Genomic DNA, 17,500 nt, shown 5'->3' with positions numbered 1-17,500 from the left:
CGAGAAGCTTAAGGAGGTGCTTCAATTTGCTGGCCGACACAGGTGTGTGTGTGTGTGTGTGTGTGTGTGTGTGTGTGTATGTGTGTGTGAGTGAGTGTGTGTGTGTGTGTGTGTGTGCCTGAGCTGGTTCCTCTCGTTTTCACCCTTACCGCTCCCCTCGACCACCATCGCGCAGGCATCTGCATGCGCCGGTTCAAGCGGGCGCGAAGGAAGGCGCCTCCTCTGTCGATCTGTGGGACATGGAGTTTCCAGAGACAGAGCGCGATCCACAGCAGCAGCACATCCGCGCACACGCGCGAGCGCCCACGAGCACGCGCGTGGCAGACGTGCGTATTGTGCCGTCGCAGTCGATTCGCCCATCGCAGCTCGTGGACAGCACTGCTACGACTGCTGCTGCTGCTGCTGCTGGCGGTGGTGATGACAATCATGGCAGCGATGACAATGGTGATGGGAAGACCCACGACCGCGATGGCGGAGAGCAGGAGAAGAACAGGGAGCGTGGTCTGCTGGCGGACGCGTTTGATGATGCGGACGACTTTGCGTCAAGCACCAACACCACCACCACCCTGTTGATGACGAGGAGCAAGCACACAGGCAAGCCACGGCAACAGCAACAGCAACAGCAACCGGAGTGGTACTCGTCACACCACAGCCATGCACGGGAGCCCGCCCCCAAGCGTGGTAAGCGCCAGTACAACAGCAACAGAACTGATGGTGATAATGACAATAACGGTGGTGGTGGTGGTGCTGTTGATGCTGATGTTGATGATCACCCGAGCACCCCCTCCTCCCTCTCGTCATCCCAGCCAGTACCGCAGCACGAGGAACAACAACAACAAGCGCGGCACACGCGCCCGCGTGGATGGATACAGGTCCAACCAGAGGACCTTTGACGCGCGTCCATAGTGGTTGATTGGGGCGAAACGCTGTGTGCGCGCGTGACCTCGAGCGAGGTGTTGGTGGGGGTGGTAGGAGGGTGTTGACCTTTGCAATGTGCCTGCAACGTGTTGCTCTTATACAGTCGACAGGTCAGGTTGTGCAGTCGACAAGGGTGACAGACCGTATTTAAGCAATAATAAATATGCTTGTAATTGGAAAGCAGATAGGAAACCGGAGCCATTGCAAGTGCGTGTGTGTGCGTGTGTGCGTGTGCTTGCTGAAGATGGCTTTTTTGTGTGCCAGGATTGTTTATTGATCTATGCGACGTGTGAGACAGAACGTGAGTCAGGTATCCCAAGATAAAATCAAAAACAACGAAAAGGAACTTGAGTCGGAACAACAAACAACCAAGCAAGGAGGAAACAACAGGGAAGAAAGCGGGGCAGGATCTACACACACACACACACACACACACACAGACACACACACACACACACACACAAAAGCAAGCAAGCTAACGCAAGCTGCACGTGCGTCAGTCCTCGTCAATTTCCTCGTGCTGCAGCAGCGGCCCGAGAATGTCGTCGTGGTCATTGTGGTGGTGGTGACGATGGTGGTGGTGGTGGTGACCGGTATCATGGTCATCGCCGTCTCCACCGCTGCAGCGGTCGTGCGCACCCTGCTGCTGCTGCTGCTGCTGCTGATGGCGATGATGATGCTGCTGTTGGTGGTGGTGATGGTGGTGGTGGTGGTGTTTCTTTGACGCTTTCTTGCTTGGCTTTTTGCCTTTCTTTCCTTGCCCTCCCTTCTTGCGTCGCTGCTGCTGCTGGTGCTGTGTGCCCTTGCCCTGCTCGGCGTCTGTGGCCATGCCATATGCATCCTTGTCACCTTCCTTGTCCGCAGCCAATGGTGTGTTTGTCTCCCCACCGTGCTGGTGCGCTGGTGCGGAAACCGAGCCATCAGTGTCACCACCGTCATTGTCATTCCTCAAAGGCTCCCCTGTTGCTCCTGCAGCTGTTGCTGGCGCGGTTGGTGCTGTTGGTGTCGTCGCAGTCTCTGCGTCATCGTCACCATCATCACCACCACCATCATCGTTGCCGCCATTGGCATTGCCGTCGACACGCGGTGGCAGCATGTTGTGAAACGCAGTGCTGTTGGTGATGGTGGCGTCCAAATCCAAACCGTTGAGCGCAGCGCCCAACAGTCCAAACGACACAACACCCGACTCATCACCAGCAACATCGTCAGCGTCAGCGCCGCGGATGCTCATGCGGTACTCGGCAGCGCCACCATCACTTCCATCGTCAGCATCATCGTCGTCATCATCGTAGTCGTCGTCGCCATACAAGGGGAAGGCGGTGGTGTCTTGTGCAAGCAAGTTGAGGAGCATCTGGCTGGACGGCGTTGGCGAGAGCGATGGGGCGTTTGCACGCTGGAACAGCAGCATGAGCTTGGCCGCTTCCTCAAACAGGGAGGAGGTGGTGTCGTCGCCTTGCTGCGCCAGCTCTTGCGCATGCAGCGCCATGCTGTCATGTGGGAATGAGGACGGGAGAGGTGGTGTGAGTGGGATGGAGTGCAAACGCAAGTGACAAGGAGAGAGGGAGAGAGAGAGAGAGAGAGAGAGAGAGTGTGTGTGTGTGTGTGTGTGTGTGTGTGTGCGAGTGTGTGTGCGCGAGTGATTGAGTCTCTATGTGTGTGTGTGTGTGAGCACACAAGGCACTACAACATCACTCCACCACAGCACCACAAGACATGTCAGCGTACCGCATCCAGGATTGCATGCCGAGCGGGCGTTCGTCGTCTGAATCCTCCAGCATGTAGTCATCGGTGCTGTCGCCACCGTCGCCAAACAGCCCGCTGCCGTCCGTCTCCGTGCCCTCCTCTTCCTCTCCATCACCGTCTTCCTCAAACCGCCGCTGCCGTGCGCGCCAAGCTGCACGCGCACCACCGCCGCTGCCATCACTGTCGGCAGCGGCGTCACCGTCATTGTCATCATCGTGTGTGTCGAGCGTGATAAGACCATCGGGCCCAACGTTGACAGCAACGGCGTTGGCGGGGAGGCGGCGGCTGCGGCGGCGGCCAAACCGCAGCCCCATGCCATCATCATCATCATCATCAGCATCATCATCATCATCATCATCATCGTCGACGTCGTGGCCATCGCCTTGACCACGATTGCCATTGTCGCCGCCGCCATCACCACCGCTGCTGCCACTGATGCCGGTGGTCACGTCGCGGGCAGGCCGAATTCCGCGGTGCCTGGCGCTGGTGCTCGGAGATGCCTCGTCCTCGTCTGTGATGAAGATGCTGTGGTAGGACAGGAGGTCGCCTTGGGATGACCACACCATCGCCGATCGAAGGTCCTGCCTGGACGGCAGTGGGCTGTTGTGAATCAGGTCTGCAGGGTCGCTGCCAGCGCGGGACCGCAGTGAGCCGCCACGACTACCACTCCGCCGCACCGTCACACCGCCCTTGTCGCCGCCACCGCCACCGCCGCCACCGCTGCCACCGACCACACCCAATGCTGCGTCGTCGCCAAGTGGGCCCCTTCCAAGGCTCTGCTGCGATTCGCTCCGCCTTAGCCACGCCGCCGCCCACGAGGGCAGCCGGTGGCTCCCGAGCAGGCCGCCCTTGCGTCCTTTCTCCTCACCGCTGTCGGCAGCAGCACTATTGTTGCCGTCTTTGCTTTTGCCATTGCCGTTGTTGTTGTTGTTGTTGTTGTTGTTGTTGTTGTCGTCGTCGTTGGCGTTGGCGTTGCTGCCCTTTGTGGTCGATGACGCTGACGCTGTTGCTTCAACCGAATCAGAGGTTGCCTGGCCAGCACGTCTCTCCTTGGCCAAGCGACGCTGCCGCCGCCGCCGCTTCTTCTGCTGCGAGCGCGACAGTCGCTTGCGCGCGGAGGATGGCTGCTCGCCAGAGGCCGCGGCGGTGCTAGCGTTGGCCGTGCCGGTGCTGTTGTCGGGCGAGCGTGTGGACGCGCGCCTGCGCTGTTTGTTGCCGCCTTCATCGCTCGTGGTGTCGACGGCGTTTTCATCCTCGTTGCTATCGCTGCTTGTGCGGCTGCCCGGACCACCACGACCATCGTCGTCACCATCGCTGTTGCTGTTGCTGTTGCTGTTGCTGCGATCGCTGGAGGGCGATGCACCGTGGCTGCCATGCCGCTTGTTGTCGCTGTTGTTGTTGTTGTTGTCGCTGCTGTTGTTGTTGTTGTTGTTGTTGTTGTTGTTGTTGTTGTTGTTTGCGTCGCCGGCAAAACCTTCGTCGTGGTGGCCCTGGTCACTGGCGTTGCGCAGAACGCCGTTCCTCTGCGAGCTCCTGCTGCTGTTGTTGTGATTGTTGCTGTTGCCGGCAGTGTCTGCTGCAACGAAGCCGTGCCAGACCTTCCATGCCACCGCACCGGCTACGCCGACAGAGGCCGCAAGCGCCACCAGCGTCCATGGGCGCTGTGATCTCAGCCACGTGGTAGTGCCAGTGGTGGTGCCAGTGGTGGCGGCGTCCCCGACAGCACCGGGAGAAACAAGGCCCATGACAGCAGCACCCTTGCCCGCAAGCCAGTTCCTGCTGCCGTCTTGGTTGTTGCCTATTCACATCACATCAAGCACATCACAAGCAAACACACACACGCACACACGCACAAGTCATTGATGAGGCACAACTATGGCAGACATCAATCAGCGTCGTGCAAGTGCGTCACAGTGCACGAACAATTGGGCGCGTGTATGTGTGGTGCGTGCTGTTTGTGTGTGTGTGTGTATGTGTGGTGCGTGCTGTTTGTGTGTGTGTGTGTGTGTGTGTGTCGTGTGTGTGTGTGTGTGTGTGTGTGTGTGTGTCGTGTGTATCTGTGTGTGTGTGTCGTGTGTGTGCATGGTTGATCGCATCAAGGGCGTGCACAAGTCGTGCAATCGTGTGCAAGTGGTGCGTGTCACATGCATCATCCATCATCCATCACCGCCATTACCCATCACCAGCAGCACGAAAACATAGACACACAACATTCGTGATCATGATGGCCATGACATGACACATTACCAACGAAAGTCGACAAGCGCAGGTCATGAGCAATCATCAATGTCACATTATGTTACACACACACACACACGCACTGCGTGCATGCCACCCCAACATGGTTTGTGACACATGCACGCACTCGTGTAATGCAGCCTGACAAAACCAAAACGAACCTCTTGGGTTGGTTGGTTCGTGTCGGCTTGGGTCCGCGCGCGTGTGTGAATGTGTCTTGGTTATGAACAAGAGTACGGAGGCAGCGACACCACAGCGGAGTCGTGTCGTCGTCGTCGTCGTCGCCTCGCCTCCTCCTCGCAAAAGCAGTTGTGTGTGTGTGAACAAACGCCTTTATTCTTTTGCTTCTGACACATAAATAAAAATCGGCTGGACGAAAAGTAAGTGAAATTTTCGATAAATTATCTCACCTTCAAGGCAGCTGCAAGGGGTGGCGTTTTGCTTGGGCCATGACGTTCTTGCAAGCAAGGCCAAAGCAAGCAAGACTGACAGCGGGCTTGCTGCAGCTGCTGGTGTGTGAAGTGGTTGCGTGCCCACACTGCATTGTTGTGTGGCGCGCGCTGATTGCTGTGATGTGACACACAACCACGAGCAAAGCAAGCGAGCAACATGGGTGGCGACGCAATGCACTCAGCCGCTTTCTTGGTAGCCAACCAACCGTTTGAGACATTGGTGATCGTTGTGGCGCTTGCCATCTTGGCGACGGACGTAACGAGAGCTTTCTTCATGTGACATACTCATACATTGTGAGTGACATGATGTGAAGCCCGTGTGAGTTAGGCTTGTGTTTCTTGTGTGCTTACTCGTGCACCTGAAAGCTTTCGTCAGCCTTCTCTCATCAGCATATCACTGGTGGTGCAGCAACACGCACGAACCACCGTGCTCTTCCCAGGCCTTCCCTTGTGTTTATGCCCTGATGGTCTTGCACGTTGGCGCACAATCATTTTCATCATCACCATCAGCATCAGCCGCTGTCACACACCTGCCGCAACACACTGCATACACACACACACACACACTTGTGCCGGCCCTCTCTCACGCACATACACATACACGTACACGCACACCTTGCTGTTGGATTCTGACACCACCTGATACAGCCACACAGCACCGACCAGCCCTTCGTGTTCTTTTGGGCTTGTTCCTCCCCTTTCCTGCAGCCGTTTGGGCCTATCCCGGTCTCTTTTGCTCTGACGCAGGCGCTCGAGGAAGGACCATCATCCAGCAGAACAACAAGGAGAGGAAAAAATCCACACCTTCCCTTCCCCCGAACAGCTCACTCGCACACACATCCCGCCCAAGCCTCAACCACGCCAATCCAATCCAATCCAACCACACAGGCAGCTTTTCACCTGACACAGACATCGACACGACACGACATCCCCAAGCCATTCCAAAAAGCCGGTGGACCTAGCAAGCCAGCGGGCCTTGACCCAGTTCAGCGAACGTGCTGTGCTGGTCGCGACCTCCTTTCCTTGTCTTGCTCTTGCGCAGCAGCAACTCAACCAACCCAACGGATAGACACTGCGCCGCGTCTCATTCGCTCTCGCACCTGACCTCGTGTGTGCGTTTCTGCGACGACTTTGTCAACTTCATCTCGGCACACCATCAACCGACCAACCAACCACCAGCAAGCCCTCATTTCCCCCCAGTGCTCGTCGCCCGCGACACCACCACCACCAGTGGAGCCTTTTATTGGCGACAGCAACCACAGCAACCACACAGACTCAACAGCACATACACGTGTACACATCACAATGCCGCCTGCGACAACAGCGAATGCTGGCTTCTACGCCAGCATTGATAGCTTGCTCCAGCCTGAACCGGTACAAACCGCATCGTTTGGCTCGCTCTCCAAATCAGAAGAGTCCCAGGAATGCCCCATCTGCCTCGATCCGTGAGTATCCACAAACACCATGTGCTTGCGTACATGTGTGTGGTGTGTGTGTGTGTGTGTGTGTGTGTGTGTGTGTGTATGTGTGTGTGTGTTGTACAAGGCACAAGCAATGCTGGTGTGTGCAGCTGTATGTGAAGTGCACACAGCTGTTCGGTAGAGCTGTTGCGTCGTCTCAAATTCCGCCATCCCTGTTCCCCGCAACTCACACAACACCTTGAACATCCCCCATTTCCAACGACGCGCAGGGATTGCGACCAGCGCCTGTACCGCCTGAAGGACTGCGGCCACGTTTTCCACAAGGACTGCCTGACAGAGTGGCTGCAATGCCAGACCACGTGCCCGCTGTGTCGGGCCATGCTGCACGCCGCCATCGAGCTTCGCTACCGCGGCCACTACAGCGTGGAGAACAAAAGCGCGACGCCAAAGGCCATGCACTCGCTCCTGCACCGTCTCATCGACAAGGTGGCCAGCGCCGGCATGTTCAGCAAGTTCAACCGGTGCGTGCGCGGCGGGTTCAACTGCGACTCGACTAACATCATCTTCACCACGCGGGAGGGCCTCTCGGAGGGGCAGCCACCACGCCACGTCGTCCGCCTCTTCAAGCGCAGCGACCCCTCCCCCGAGGACAGCGTCAACATCGACCTGGGCAACATGAGGGAAATCTACTGCAGAGGGCGCTACTGCCTGCTGGCGTCGTTTGTTCCTGGTCAGGGCACAGACCGCTATCGCGTGCATGTGTTTGACGCGGGCAACTCGAACCGCGCCGCTGCCGTCTTCTCGAAACTGCGCGAGGTGTGCGAGCCGCGATCATACATCAGGGGGGTGCGCTACGAGTGAATTACGAGTGGACGCCTTTTTTTTTTTTTCCCTCACGTCCCTTTGTCGTTCACGAGCATGCTTCATGCATCTGCCACCCTTTCGCTTCCTCCACCCTCCCACTCTCCTCTCTCTGTGTGAGCGCGCTTGCCCCGCTGTTTATATCTAAAGGTTGGTCATTGGCTTGTGGTGGCTGTTGTGATGGTTGTCGCACACGCTTTGATGATGGCCTCCCCTCCCCTCCCCGCCATGAACTTTGATTTGATGGTCTAATGGACGTGTCGTGTACGCATGCGTACGCGCACCTCTTCTTGTTGTATCGTGATAGTTGACAGCATAACTGACTGCTCTTTGGCGTGCGCGCGCGCGTGTGTGTGTGTGTGTGTCTCCCACCCCAAGGACGCTTGCTTGCCTTGACCCCTCCCTCGCCCTTGTACATATGGTCTGCGATGTTGGGGGTGGCTCTCCTTGTCTCTCGTTGGTGGGGTCGCGGGTAGATGATGCCTTGATGGTGTGAGAGAGTGTGGCTTCGTTGTGTGTTTGTGGTGCTTACCAACATCTGTTACAGCAACCGCGTGCACGTCTACTGCTTGTGTTATTTTTTCTTGTTCTTGTACTGCGCGTGCGCCAGGGTGTGTGTAAGGCGCATATCATAGAAAAGGAAACATTCAGCATCGAAAGTCACTGTGAATTGGCACGCATTGTGTGTGCGTGTGTGTGTGTGTGTGCGTGTGTGTGTGTGTGTGTGTGTGTGTGTGTGTGTGTGTGTGTGTGTGTGTGTGTGTGTGTGTGTGTGTGTGTGTGTGAGGGAGTGTGCGACGCAGGATCAAGTGGCCCGTCAGAACAATAACATGGGCAACTCACACGTGTGCATGCATGCATGCCCGCAAAATCACATACGTCCCCACCCACACACTTCTGTGCTATCCTCAAATGGGAGCAGAGACGCGCGCACACACACACACACACACACACACACACACACACACACACACACACACACACACACACACACACACACACACACACACACACACACACACACACACACACACAACACATACACACACACACACACACACACACGGGCGCGTGTCAACTGACCCTCCTTGCTTCGACTGTGGCGCCGATGCCTTTGGCGCGGGAGAGCGACTACGGGACCGACGACCACCACTTCGTCCACTGCCACGATCACTCGAGCGCTCGCCTCTGTGTCTGTCGCGGTGTCCCCTGTGTCTCCGATCATCCATGTCTGCATCGTGGCGGTGATGGCTGCGTCGCCTGTCGTCGTCGTCGTCATCATCGCGATGATCATCGTACGGGCTTCGACCACGACCACGCGACCTGTCTCTGTCTCGGCCCCTGTCCCTCTCGCGGCTCCGACTGCGGCTGCGACGTCGATCTCTGTCTCTGTCCCTGTCCCTGTCCCTGCTCCTGCTCCTGCTTCGCCTGCGTCGGCGATCACGCTCTCTGCTGCGGCTGCGGCCTCGTCCCCTCCTGCGCCTGTGTTTGTCGCAGTCGTCATCGTCGCTATCATCTCGCCTGTCTCTCGAGCTCCTCCTCCGCCTGTGCATGTCGCGATCATCTCTGCGGTGGTGATGGTCGGCATCGTCGTCCTTTGACTCGCGTGCGTCTTTAGATTGGCGCGGTTCGTCTCCTTGTCCTGCCTCCTCGAGCTCCCTTTGCTGCTGCTGCTGCTGCTGCTGCTGCTGCTGCTTGAGTTCTTGCGCTCGCTTCTTCTTCTTCGGGTTGATCCAGCGGCCAAACTCGTCTTTGACCAGCGTGAACTCGCGCGGCTGCTGGTTTCGCTTGATGTGCTCGCCCGTGTCCGCGTCTGTGCTGCCGAAGAAGCCCTGCACGCCCCAGCCCACGGTGCCGCGCGCCCATCCGCGATCGAACTTGCCCCGCTTCACGGGCTTATCCCCACGCACAGCGTGTGGCGCGTCAAACTTGCGGTGCTTCTGCATATCTTCAGAGAAGTCATCCCGCTCACACCTGCAATGCGGATTGTGTGTGTGTGTGTGTGTGTGTGTGTGTGTGTGTGTGTGTGTGTGTGAAAATGTGTGGGGATGCATGTGTATGTGAATGAGAGAGAGAGAGAGTGTGTGTGTTAACCCATCCATACGACGGCAACATGCCTTCTAGCCCAACGAAGAGGGTTAACAATTCACCACGTCGTGTTTGAACACTACCTTGGTGTTTCCTGGTCCACGACAGGGACAAACTGCCGCGATGAAGAAGACATGGCGATGACGGGCTGCGGGTGGTGGATGGTGTGTGTGGATGGTGTGTGTGGTGTGCTGTGTGTGTGTGTGTGGTGGTCGTTCGTCTCCTTCACGTTTGCCGAAATTGCACAGAATCGGCAACAACGGATACACAGAGGACGACAGTGGAAACAGAAGCAGCGCCACAACAGCAGCAGCAACACTCAACGAGGCGATGAGCGTGGGGCGGTTACAGGGGTGGCTGCAGGAGGCTGGTGTGGGGTTGGTGGTGCTGTTGCAGGTGGCGCTGCTGCACATTGCGTTCTCATATACCAGCGCGAGGACCCGCGGTAGCGTGCCGTCCCGGTTTATGACGGTGGTGGTTCACGATGTTGCTGCGGCGCTGTTCTTCGCCGCGTCCATCTACAACCTGCTGCGCGTCATCGCTGCCGCACCCGTGAGCGCGCAGCGCAGGCATGATGTTCCAACCCAGGTCACCCGTGTCGCGTCCTCGGGACTTCCGACTGCTCAGTACACAGCCAACCTTCAACCACGGTCAGTTGCAGAAGCATAGATAAAGAAAGAGAGAGAGAGGAGGGAGGGAGAGGGAGAAATTGCGTGTGTGCGTGCGTGTGTGTGAGTGTGCGAGTGTGTGTGCGTGTGTGTGTGTGTGTGTGTGTGTGTGTGTGTGTGTGTGTGTGTGTGTGTGTGTGTGTGTGTGTGTGTGTGTGCGTGTGTGTTTGTTTGTTTGTTGACCTGATGCTGTTGCGGCAAGAGCGTGGTCACCAAGTTTGCGCTCACACGACGCTGCTCATTGCTTTCTCACACTTGGATCTACACATGCGTTGCAAAACAACAACTTCACACGCACACATGCACACGTAACCAGGATCGCGCAGGCATTCACGGCACTGACGCAGGGGAGCAACCTGAAAACGTTTGAGCTGCGTCACTTGATTCGCTTCTACTTGTACGGTGCCGCCTTTGGGTTCTTCACGGGCGCCTCCACGCTCGTCGTCATCTACTCTCAACACGGGTATGTTGTGTGTGTGTATGTGTGTCTGTCTCTGCGTGTCTATGTGTGTGTGTGTGTCTGTCTCTGCGTGTCTGTGTGTGTGTGTGTGTCTGTCTGTGTGTTGTCGATGGTGTTGTCGTTGCCCGTGAGGTTGTGGCACATGTGCGTGCGTGTTGATGGCTTGTTTGACCCAGTGGTTGACAGGACACTTTAACTTCGCATGACGCCTTCATTCAGGTTAAAAGCGTTCACGCTGAGCACGTTCATGGCCATCGCATCGCCCATGGCCATGCTCTGGCAGGACGAAAGCACATGGGTACGCGTACATGTGTGTGTGTGTGGTGTGTGTCTGTGTGTGTGTGTGTGTGAGTGTGCGTGTGAGTGTGTACATATGTGTGGCTGATATCTGGTGGTGGTTCCGGCATGAAGGAGGTGCCGCTGGTGTCCGTCGAATGCCCTCACACCCCGTACGCTCCGCCTCCCTTGCTCTGCTTTCCCTCATCTGCTCGCTCATGCACCACCACTTGCTGTATTAGTTTGACCATTACGTGGCGTTTACCACGCGTCTCGCCTTTGCCCAGTTCATCCTATGCGTCGCCGGCCTCATTTACCAGGTGTGGTGTGTGTGTGTGTGTGTGTGTGTGTGTGTGTGTGTGTGTGTGTGTGTGTGTGTGTGTGTGTGTGTGTGTGTGTGTGTTTGAGTGAGGTAGCGCCCAGTTACAATCATGCGAACACGCACACACATATACACACGCACACATATATACATACACACATGCACACATGCACATGCATACACAACGCACGGACATGCTGCACCCATGGCAGTCTCAACCCCCACTGGTTCTTGCACCCCCTTCACCCTCCACTGACATGTCGTGTCACGTGTGCCAGTTCCAGAACATTCTTCGCGGCGGCACCACGGAACTGCCGGCCAAGCACACCATGCAGCAGCGCTCACTCACCTACTTTGCAGAGGTGTTTATGTGTGTGTGTGTGTCTGCGCGCGCATGTGTGCGTGTGCGTGTATGTGTGTGTTTATGTGTGTGTGTGTGTGTGTGTATTGGGAGAGGATCTTACTCTCACATGCCCTCTCGCCCAGTCGGCTTTGTGCTCATTGTGCCTCACTCTCACTCTCGCTCTCGCACACACACACACACACACACACACACACACACACACATGACGTGTTCAACGTTGGCCCCTGTAGGTGTTTGGCAAGTCCGGGTTGTACACGTGGTTCCTGCCGGCTTGGTTTGACGCCCCCATGGACAGGGCTGAGCTCACACACCAGGACAAGGTCATTTAATAACGCCAGCCAACGGCATCGGCAACCAACGCACAAACGCACGAACACACGCATGCAACAGTAATGATGAATGACATGTCATACAACGCATGCAAACAAACAAACAAATAAAACACACACACACGCACAAACACAAAACATACATGCAAAAACACACACACACACAAAACATAAGACGTACTGTACTGCATGGGTTGTCTAAGCTTGTTACTTTCATTTGCTTGGCTTCTTGTACCTCGATAAAAGCGCAACAGAAACAGCTTCACCACCTTCAACATCATCACCACCACCATGTGTAACACGTGCACCAAATCCCTCAAATGCAACGACCGACCAGGAGTGAGGGAGAAGGTGAAGGACTGCACCGATTGCACCAACAACGAGCACGGGCGAATAGAAACAGACACAGCAGGTGGCTGCAACTGGTGCGGTGCTCCAGCAATGACGTGGGGTGCTGTGGTTGTAACAACCGGAGAAACGCTGACACGCACACGCAACGGGCGTCGCGCGGGTGCTCACCCACACGCTTGTCTCACGCACTCACGCCCTCGCACGCTCTCCATCTCTCTATCTTTCTCTCCTTCCCTCTCCCTCTGCTTCCAATCCCTCACCACCTCTCCTAACACCATACAGCCCGCCCGCCCACCCCCACCTCAGCCCTGCGTCTGGTCTCCCTCCTCACCCCTGCTCGGCCCCTCGTCACTTGTGGTGCCCGGCGACCTGCTCTCCTCACTCTTGTCACCATCAGCACCATCGCAATCACGCTGCCGTGCGTGTCCACTCTCGCCGTCGCCGCGGCACTGCAGCTGCACGTGTGTGAGCGGTGCGCGGATACCGACCGACCGCATGAGCGCCAGCGTCGCGTCCACGTGCGACACCGCCACCTCGTGCTCGCGCTCCGCCAGCACCACGGCCTCCGCCGCGCGGCAGTCGAGCTGCTGCATGCGCGCGTTGATGAGCGCCATCTGCAGCGGCGGCAGCGACGGGTTGAAAGCGCAGTTCTCCACGTAGCTCCCGCGCACGTGCTTGTCGCCAATCACCAGGACCAGACCCGCGTGGGAGAGGGTGTGGGGCGAGTACGACGCCTCCGCTGCGGCCACGGCGCTCTCCACGGCGGCCTTGGGCGCCACCGCCGCATCCGCATCCTTTCCGCTGCCGGGCACCACTGTTGGCGCAGCCAGCACGCGCAGCGGGGTCCTTGGGTGGGAGAGAAAGTGGATGGGGTCTGCGTGAAGGTCCGAGGGGCCAAAGCTGTGCGGCAGGAGCGCCTCAAACTTCAGCGGGTCGTGGTTGTCGACGAGGATGGTGATGTCCTTGGCGTTTGGGAGCTCGTTGATAAACTGGCGGCAGTGGCCGCAGGGCATGGCGGTGATGGCGATGGCCCTGACGGCCTCCTCGTGGCCAAGGAACGTGTTGGCCAGCGCGCACTGCTCCGCGTGGACGCAGGCGGCGATGCTCACACGGGTGTGCTCGTTGTTGGCGCCGAGGTAGACATTGCCCGAGGCGCCGAGGACGGCTGCGCCGACGTTGAAGTTGCTGATGGGTGCGACGGAGAGCGTCCGCGCCTGGGGCAGGAGGGCGCGCAGGGCGTCTGTGTGCGTGACACCGGCGCGGGAAGTAATGGTGTCAAAGTCTGACGCGGAGATGCGCCAGGCCCCGCTTAGCCCCATGGTGTCCACAAAATGGGCCACGCGCTGCGGGGCGCTCAGAGTAGCGACGTCAAGCGACATGGGCGTTGGTGTGGGGGTGTTTGAAGATGAGCCGGAGCAGCAGCAGGTGGTGCAGGCCGTCGAGCAGCAGGAAGAGGCGGCTGAGGGCCAGCAGGAAGAGGAGGAGGAGGTGGTGGTGGTGCAACTGTTGTTGTTGTTGTTGTTGGTGGTGGTGGTGGTGGTGTGGAGACTGTGTTTTGTTGCTGCTCTTGTTGTTGGTGGTGCTGGTGGTGTTGTGTGAGATTGTGATGAGGTTGGGAGAATGCGCTGGCCCTTTGTTGTTGCTGTGCTTGTGGCAGTGTCCATGTTTGGTTGTGGTTGAAAGAAACAAGCAAGAAGCAAGCACAGCGGGAAGAGTCAGACCAAAGGAAGAGAAAAGGAAGGAAAGCAGAAGAGAAGGCAAAAAGAGGAAGAGCAGGTGGGGGGAGGGACAACAAGCGACAACGGAAAACGATGGGCGGACGCGTCGCAACCACGCAGAGACAGTGGAGTGCACGCAAAGCTCACGCTAACGGAGCTGGTCACGACAAGCTGCTAGTGCAGAAAGAGAAGGCTGCAAAAAAAGGGTGGCACGTGTGCGGTTCTGCGTTCAACGAGTGCTAACACCGGGGACAGCTTTCAAGAAACATAGGCAATCATCGACAATGACTAACATTCGGCGAGCGAACGACTCGGGACACACCGAAGACCCTTTGAAAGGATCGATAACTGATTGAGAGACAACGCAACCCCCTTAACGTGACGCGCCAAGCCAACGGAGCCAACGATCACCGAATGCTTACGTAGGCACACAACAGCTGTGTGGGGAAGCAGCGGAGAGAGACGTGCAGTTGTGTGTGATACAGTTGGATATGGCAAGCAAGCAAGCGGCCAGAAAGAAGAGAGGAAGCACAACAGCAGGGCGACCACCAGCCACACACACGCACACACCCCGCGCCAAACAAGAGCAAAAGCAAGAAGGGAGAAAAAAGGCACGTGAATTTCAGTTTATGGTGTTGTGCCCTGTTATTGGGATGTGTGTGTGTGTGTGTGTGTGTGTGTGTGTGTGTGTGTGTGTGTGTGTGTGTGTGTGTGTGTGTGTGTGTGTGTGTGTGTGTGTGTGTGTGTGTGTGTGTGTGTGTGTGTGTGTGTGTATCTAACCTTCTGTGTTCTGTGACTTCCCCCCCCCCAAACTTCCTCAACACAAGAACACACAACACACAACACACATCGCAGCCGAATGGCACTCTCGTTCATGTCTTTGGGTGTATGGACAAGGAGGCGCGTACGAGAGAAGAGAACACAGGAAGAACAAGCTCAATAAGTGACAAGAAGACACACAGCCACTCAAAAGCAAGGGAAGCGAGAACGTAACGCAACAGAACGTAACCGCAGTCATACCTGCGAAAGAGAGAAGTGGAGTAACACAAAGCAGAGTGCAAGCTAATGAGACGAGATGAAGCCGAAGCACGGCACGGTGGAGGGAACAACAGAGCAAAGGCGACACACCACACCAACCTGAAGTGAACGTTGAGGACAACGCGACCTGCAACGACAGCCATGAACGACACCGCACACACAGCGAAGGTATCAAACCAATCAACACCAACAACAACAACGTCACAATCACCACCACCACCACCACCATCACCGAGGCCTTGTCATTCGGGAATGACAGAGTAGTAAGTGCCACTGCCAGCGGATGCAGCTGAATCACGGTTGCTGGTGTCGATTCGGAACGCGCGTGTGCGGGGTATCGTCTCATACTCGGCTTCGCCACCATCTGCTGCTGTCGGCTGCGGCAGTGGCAGACGCTGCCCGTGCAGCCCGTTGCGATGTTCCCACTGCTGCAATTGGGGCTGCTGCAAGTGATTCCGCCCTGGGGTGGCTGTGGATGGTTCGTACAGGATGTTTGCCGTGTGCCCTGGCACGTCCAGTTCTTCGTAGATGTGCTGCGACACGCCGCGCTCCTGTCGCCATTGACGGTGGGAGGATGTGGGGATCGCCAGCCCATAGTCGACTGTGTTCGGCCCGGCTGCTGCTAGTGACGGGGGCGATGGGTTGGTCGTGTGGTCCAGGGCAAGCCTGGTCTGCGAGCTCTCGTGGGCGGTGATGTCGTTGTGTGAAGAGGGGTCGTGCTGGCGGCCTTCAAGCACCAGTGCATAGCCTGCTGGTATCTGGCCCCAAGCACTGATCCCCGCGGGCGGCGGCGATGAAGCTGCCACTCCTGCCGTCCGTACCGTCAGCGACTGCCTTTCTCTTTGCTGTTGTTGTGTGTGCCAGGGGCGGGCGCTGCTTGCTGCGGTCGACTCGTAGGTCATCGGCGTCTTCGTGGTGGGCGTGGTGGTGTACGGTGTGTCCTCTGCTGCAGCTGCAACCGACGGAGAAGGCGGCAGCAAAGCGGTGCTGCTGGAGGATTGCCGGGTCAGCGTCGGCATTGGCAAGAGCGGGGTGATGTTGTTGACGCGTTTTGCAGGTTGTGGGTGCTGTGGCTGCTGCTGTTGGTGTGGCAAGCGAAGGTCTGGCTGCACCCTCGGAGCTGCACGCTTGTTTGGCTTTGCTCTCCCACTGGCGCACGTGGACGCGTATTGTGGCGCGTGGCGCTGTCGCTTGTTGCGGCGCCAAAGCGACGACACGGACAGGCATCCCGCAAGCAGCGCAATGCACACCAGCAGCGGGACCACCATCAACACCGCCCCTCCCACGCTGCCGCCGGGGCAGAGCGGGCACGAAGGCGCATTCGTCGGGCGACTAGCGCCACCACTGCCAGCGGCCACGACCATACCCTTTGCTCTCACGCGCTGTTCCTTGCAGCCGATGGTTGGTTGCCTCTTGGCAAAAGCATCACACCTGCCTGCCTGTAGTGTAGATGGTCAGGAAAAGGGTGGTCGAGGGTGGCGAGACAGGTGCACAGCTGGATGAGGTGCACGCAAGCAAGACAAGGTAGACGATGGGTGAGTGTCGTCGTGGTGTGGTGTGGCCATTCGCTTCAAGCAAGCGAGCCAAGCGAGCGCAGGGGCGAAACACAAACAAAGAGCAACCACGTTCGCTCAGCATGAGGACCTCGTTTGGCGCTCTTTGGAAGGGAGGGTGACCTGATGTGACTTGAGGTTGGAAGGAAGGACAGGACAGGACAGGACAGCAAGGAGAAGGTGTACCAGCGACGCAAAGAAGTATGAAGTGAAGCAAGCGCCTGCCTGCAAGCACACAACAAGGTTGCTTCAGTGTTGTTGTGGGTTGTGGGTTGTTGTGGGAAGATTTTGCGCGCACTCGTCACACTGTTCCTCGTGTTGCCCAAAACCCCCAACAATGATGATGGGGAGGCTGATTCAACGAGGAGCAGCAGCCACTGCTGTTGCGATCACGACCACACGCGCAGCACACTCTGCTGCAAGCTTTGCAGGTCAGCCGCCTGTGTGTGTGTGTGTGTGTGTGTGTGTGTGTGTGTGTGTGTGTGTGTGTGTGTGTGTGTGTGTGTGTGTCGTACGTGGACACGTCGGCCACTTCTGCACATCGCTATACTGATAATACTCAATATTCAATCCGCGGGTGATCTATTTGATCTAATGGCGGATTTTGTCAAAGCAACGTAAGCACCCTAAGGAAATCCTACGACACAAGAGTCTGCAAACTGCAGGACAATTCGATGTCGTGATGGATAGTGTGAAGTCA

At 57.3% G+C, this 17,500-nt stretch overlaps 8 protein-coding genes across 8 annotated transcripts in view; 4 read left to right on the top strand and 4 right to left on the bottom strand.

Moving 5' to 3' along the window:
• The window catches only part of PTSG_00028 (uncharacterized protein), a 2,550-nt gene extending 1,434 nt beyond the window's left edge, over positions 1–1,116 (top strand). The window contains exons 3-4 of the mRNA XM_004998527.1: positions 1–42; positions 176–1,116. The exon at positions 1–42 is cut by the window's left edge and continues 26 nt beyond it. Coding sequence (XP_004998584.1) covers positions 1–42; positions 176–893 — 760 coding nt within the window. The 3' untranslated portion in view covers positions 894–1,116. The remainder of the gene's footprint in view (positions 43–175) is intronic.
• A 298-nt stretch (positions 1,117–1,414) lies between these two features.
• On the bottom strand, positions 1,415–4,406 carry PTSG_00027 (uncharacterized protein; the record flags this gene model as incomplete). The annotated part of the gene is made up of 2 exons (XM_004998526.1): positions 1,415–2,405; positions 2,644–4,406. The coding sequence occupies 2 exons, from the start codon at positions 4,404–4,406 to the stop codon at positions 1,415–1,417; spliced, it is 2,754 nt and encodes a 917-aa protein (XP_004998583.1).
• A 994-nt stretch (positions 4,407–5,400) lies between these two features.
• Positions 5,401–8,283, top strand: PTSG_00026 (uncharacterized protein). Its single transcript, XM_004998525.1, has 2 exons — positions 5,401–6,796; positions 7,042–8,283. The coding sequence occupies exons 1-2, from the start codon at positions 6,657–6,659 to the stop codon at positions 7,631–7,633; spliced, it is 732 nt and encodes a 243-aa protein (XP_004998582.1). The 5' UTR covers positions 5,401–6,656; the 3' UTR covers positions 7,634–8,283.
• On the bottom strand, positions 8,281–9,958 carry PTSG_11527 (uncharacterized protein; the record flags this gene model as incomplete). Its single annotated transcript, XM_004998524.1, has 3 exons — positions 9,805–9,958; positions 8,717–9,607; positions 8,281–8,296 (listed from the first exon to the last, which is right to left on the bottom strand). The coding sequence occupies exons 1-3, from the start codon at positions 9,855–9,857 to the stop codon at positions 8,281–8,283; spliced, it is 960 nt and encodes a 319-aa protein (XP_004998581.1). The 5' UTR covers positions 9,858–9,958.
• On the top strand, positions 9,957–12,396 carry PTSG_00024 (uncharacterized protein). Its single transcript, XM_004998523.1, has 6 exons — positions 9,957–10,371; positions 10,706–10,852; positions 11,069–11,147; positions 11,368–11,445; positions 11,726–11,809; positions 12,042–12,396. The coding sequence occupies exons 1-6, from the start codon at positions 10,052–10,054 to the stop codon at positions 12,138–12,140; spliced, it is 807 nt and encodes a 268-aa protein (XP_004998580.1). The 5' UTR covers positions 9,957–10,051; the 3' UTR covers positions 12,141–12,396.
• Positions 12,397–12,793: 397 nt separating this feature from the next.
• Positions 12,794–13,810, bottom strand: PTSG_00023 (cytidine deaminase; the record flags this gene model as incomplete). Its single annotated transcript, XM_004998522.1, has 1 exon — positions 12,794–13,810. The coding sequence occupies one exon, from the start codon at positions 13,808–13,810 to the stop codon at positions 12,794–12,796; it is 1,017 nt and encodes a 338-aa protein (XP_004998579.1).
• A 1,595-nt stretch (positions 13,811–15,405) lies between these two features.
• PTSG_00022 (uncharacterized protein) lies at positions 15,406–16,754 on the bottom strand. Its single transcript, XM_004998521.1, has one exon. The coding sequence runs from the start codon at positions 16,609–16,611 to the stop codon at positions 15,490–15,492; it is 1,122 nt and encodes a 373-aa protein (XP_004998578.1). The 5' UTR covers positions 16,612–16,754; the 3' UTR covers positions 15,406–15,489.
• Positions 16,755–17,097: 343 nt separating this feature from the next.
• PTSG_00021 (uncharacterized protein) overlaps positions 17,098–17,500 on the top strand; it is a 4,407-nt gene continuing 4,004 nt past the window's right edge. Inside the window, exon 1 of the mRNA XM_004998520.1 lies at positions 17,098–17,231. Coding sequence (XP_004998577.1) covers positions 17,138–17,231 — 94 coding nt within the window. The 5' untranslated portion in view covers positions 17,098–17,137. The remainder of the gene's footprint in view (positions 17,232–17,500) is intronic.

The sequence above is a fragment of the Salpingoeca rosetta genome, assembly GCF_000188695.1.
Source record: "Salpingoeca rosetta unplaced genomic scaffold supercont1.1, whole genome shotgun sequence".
NCBI lineage: Eukaryota > Choanoflagellata > Craspedida > Salpingoecidae > Salpingoeca > Salpingoeca rosetta.
The sequence above is the reverse complement of the archived record's forward strand: the minus strand, read 5'-3'. Positions and strand labels throughout refer to the sequence as shown.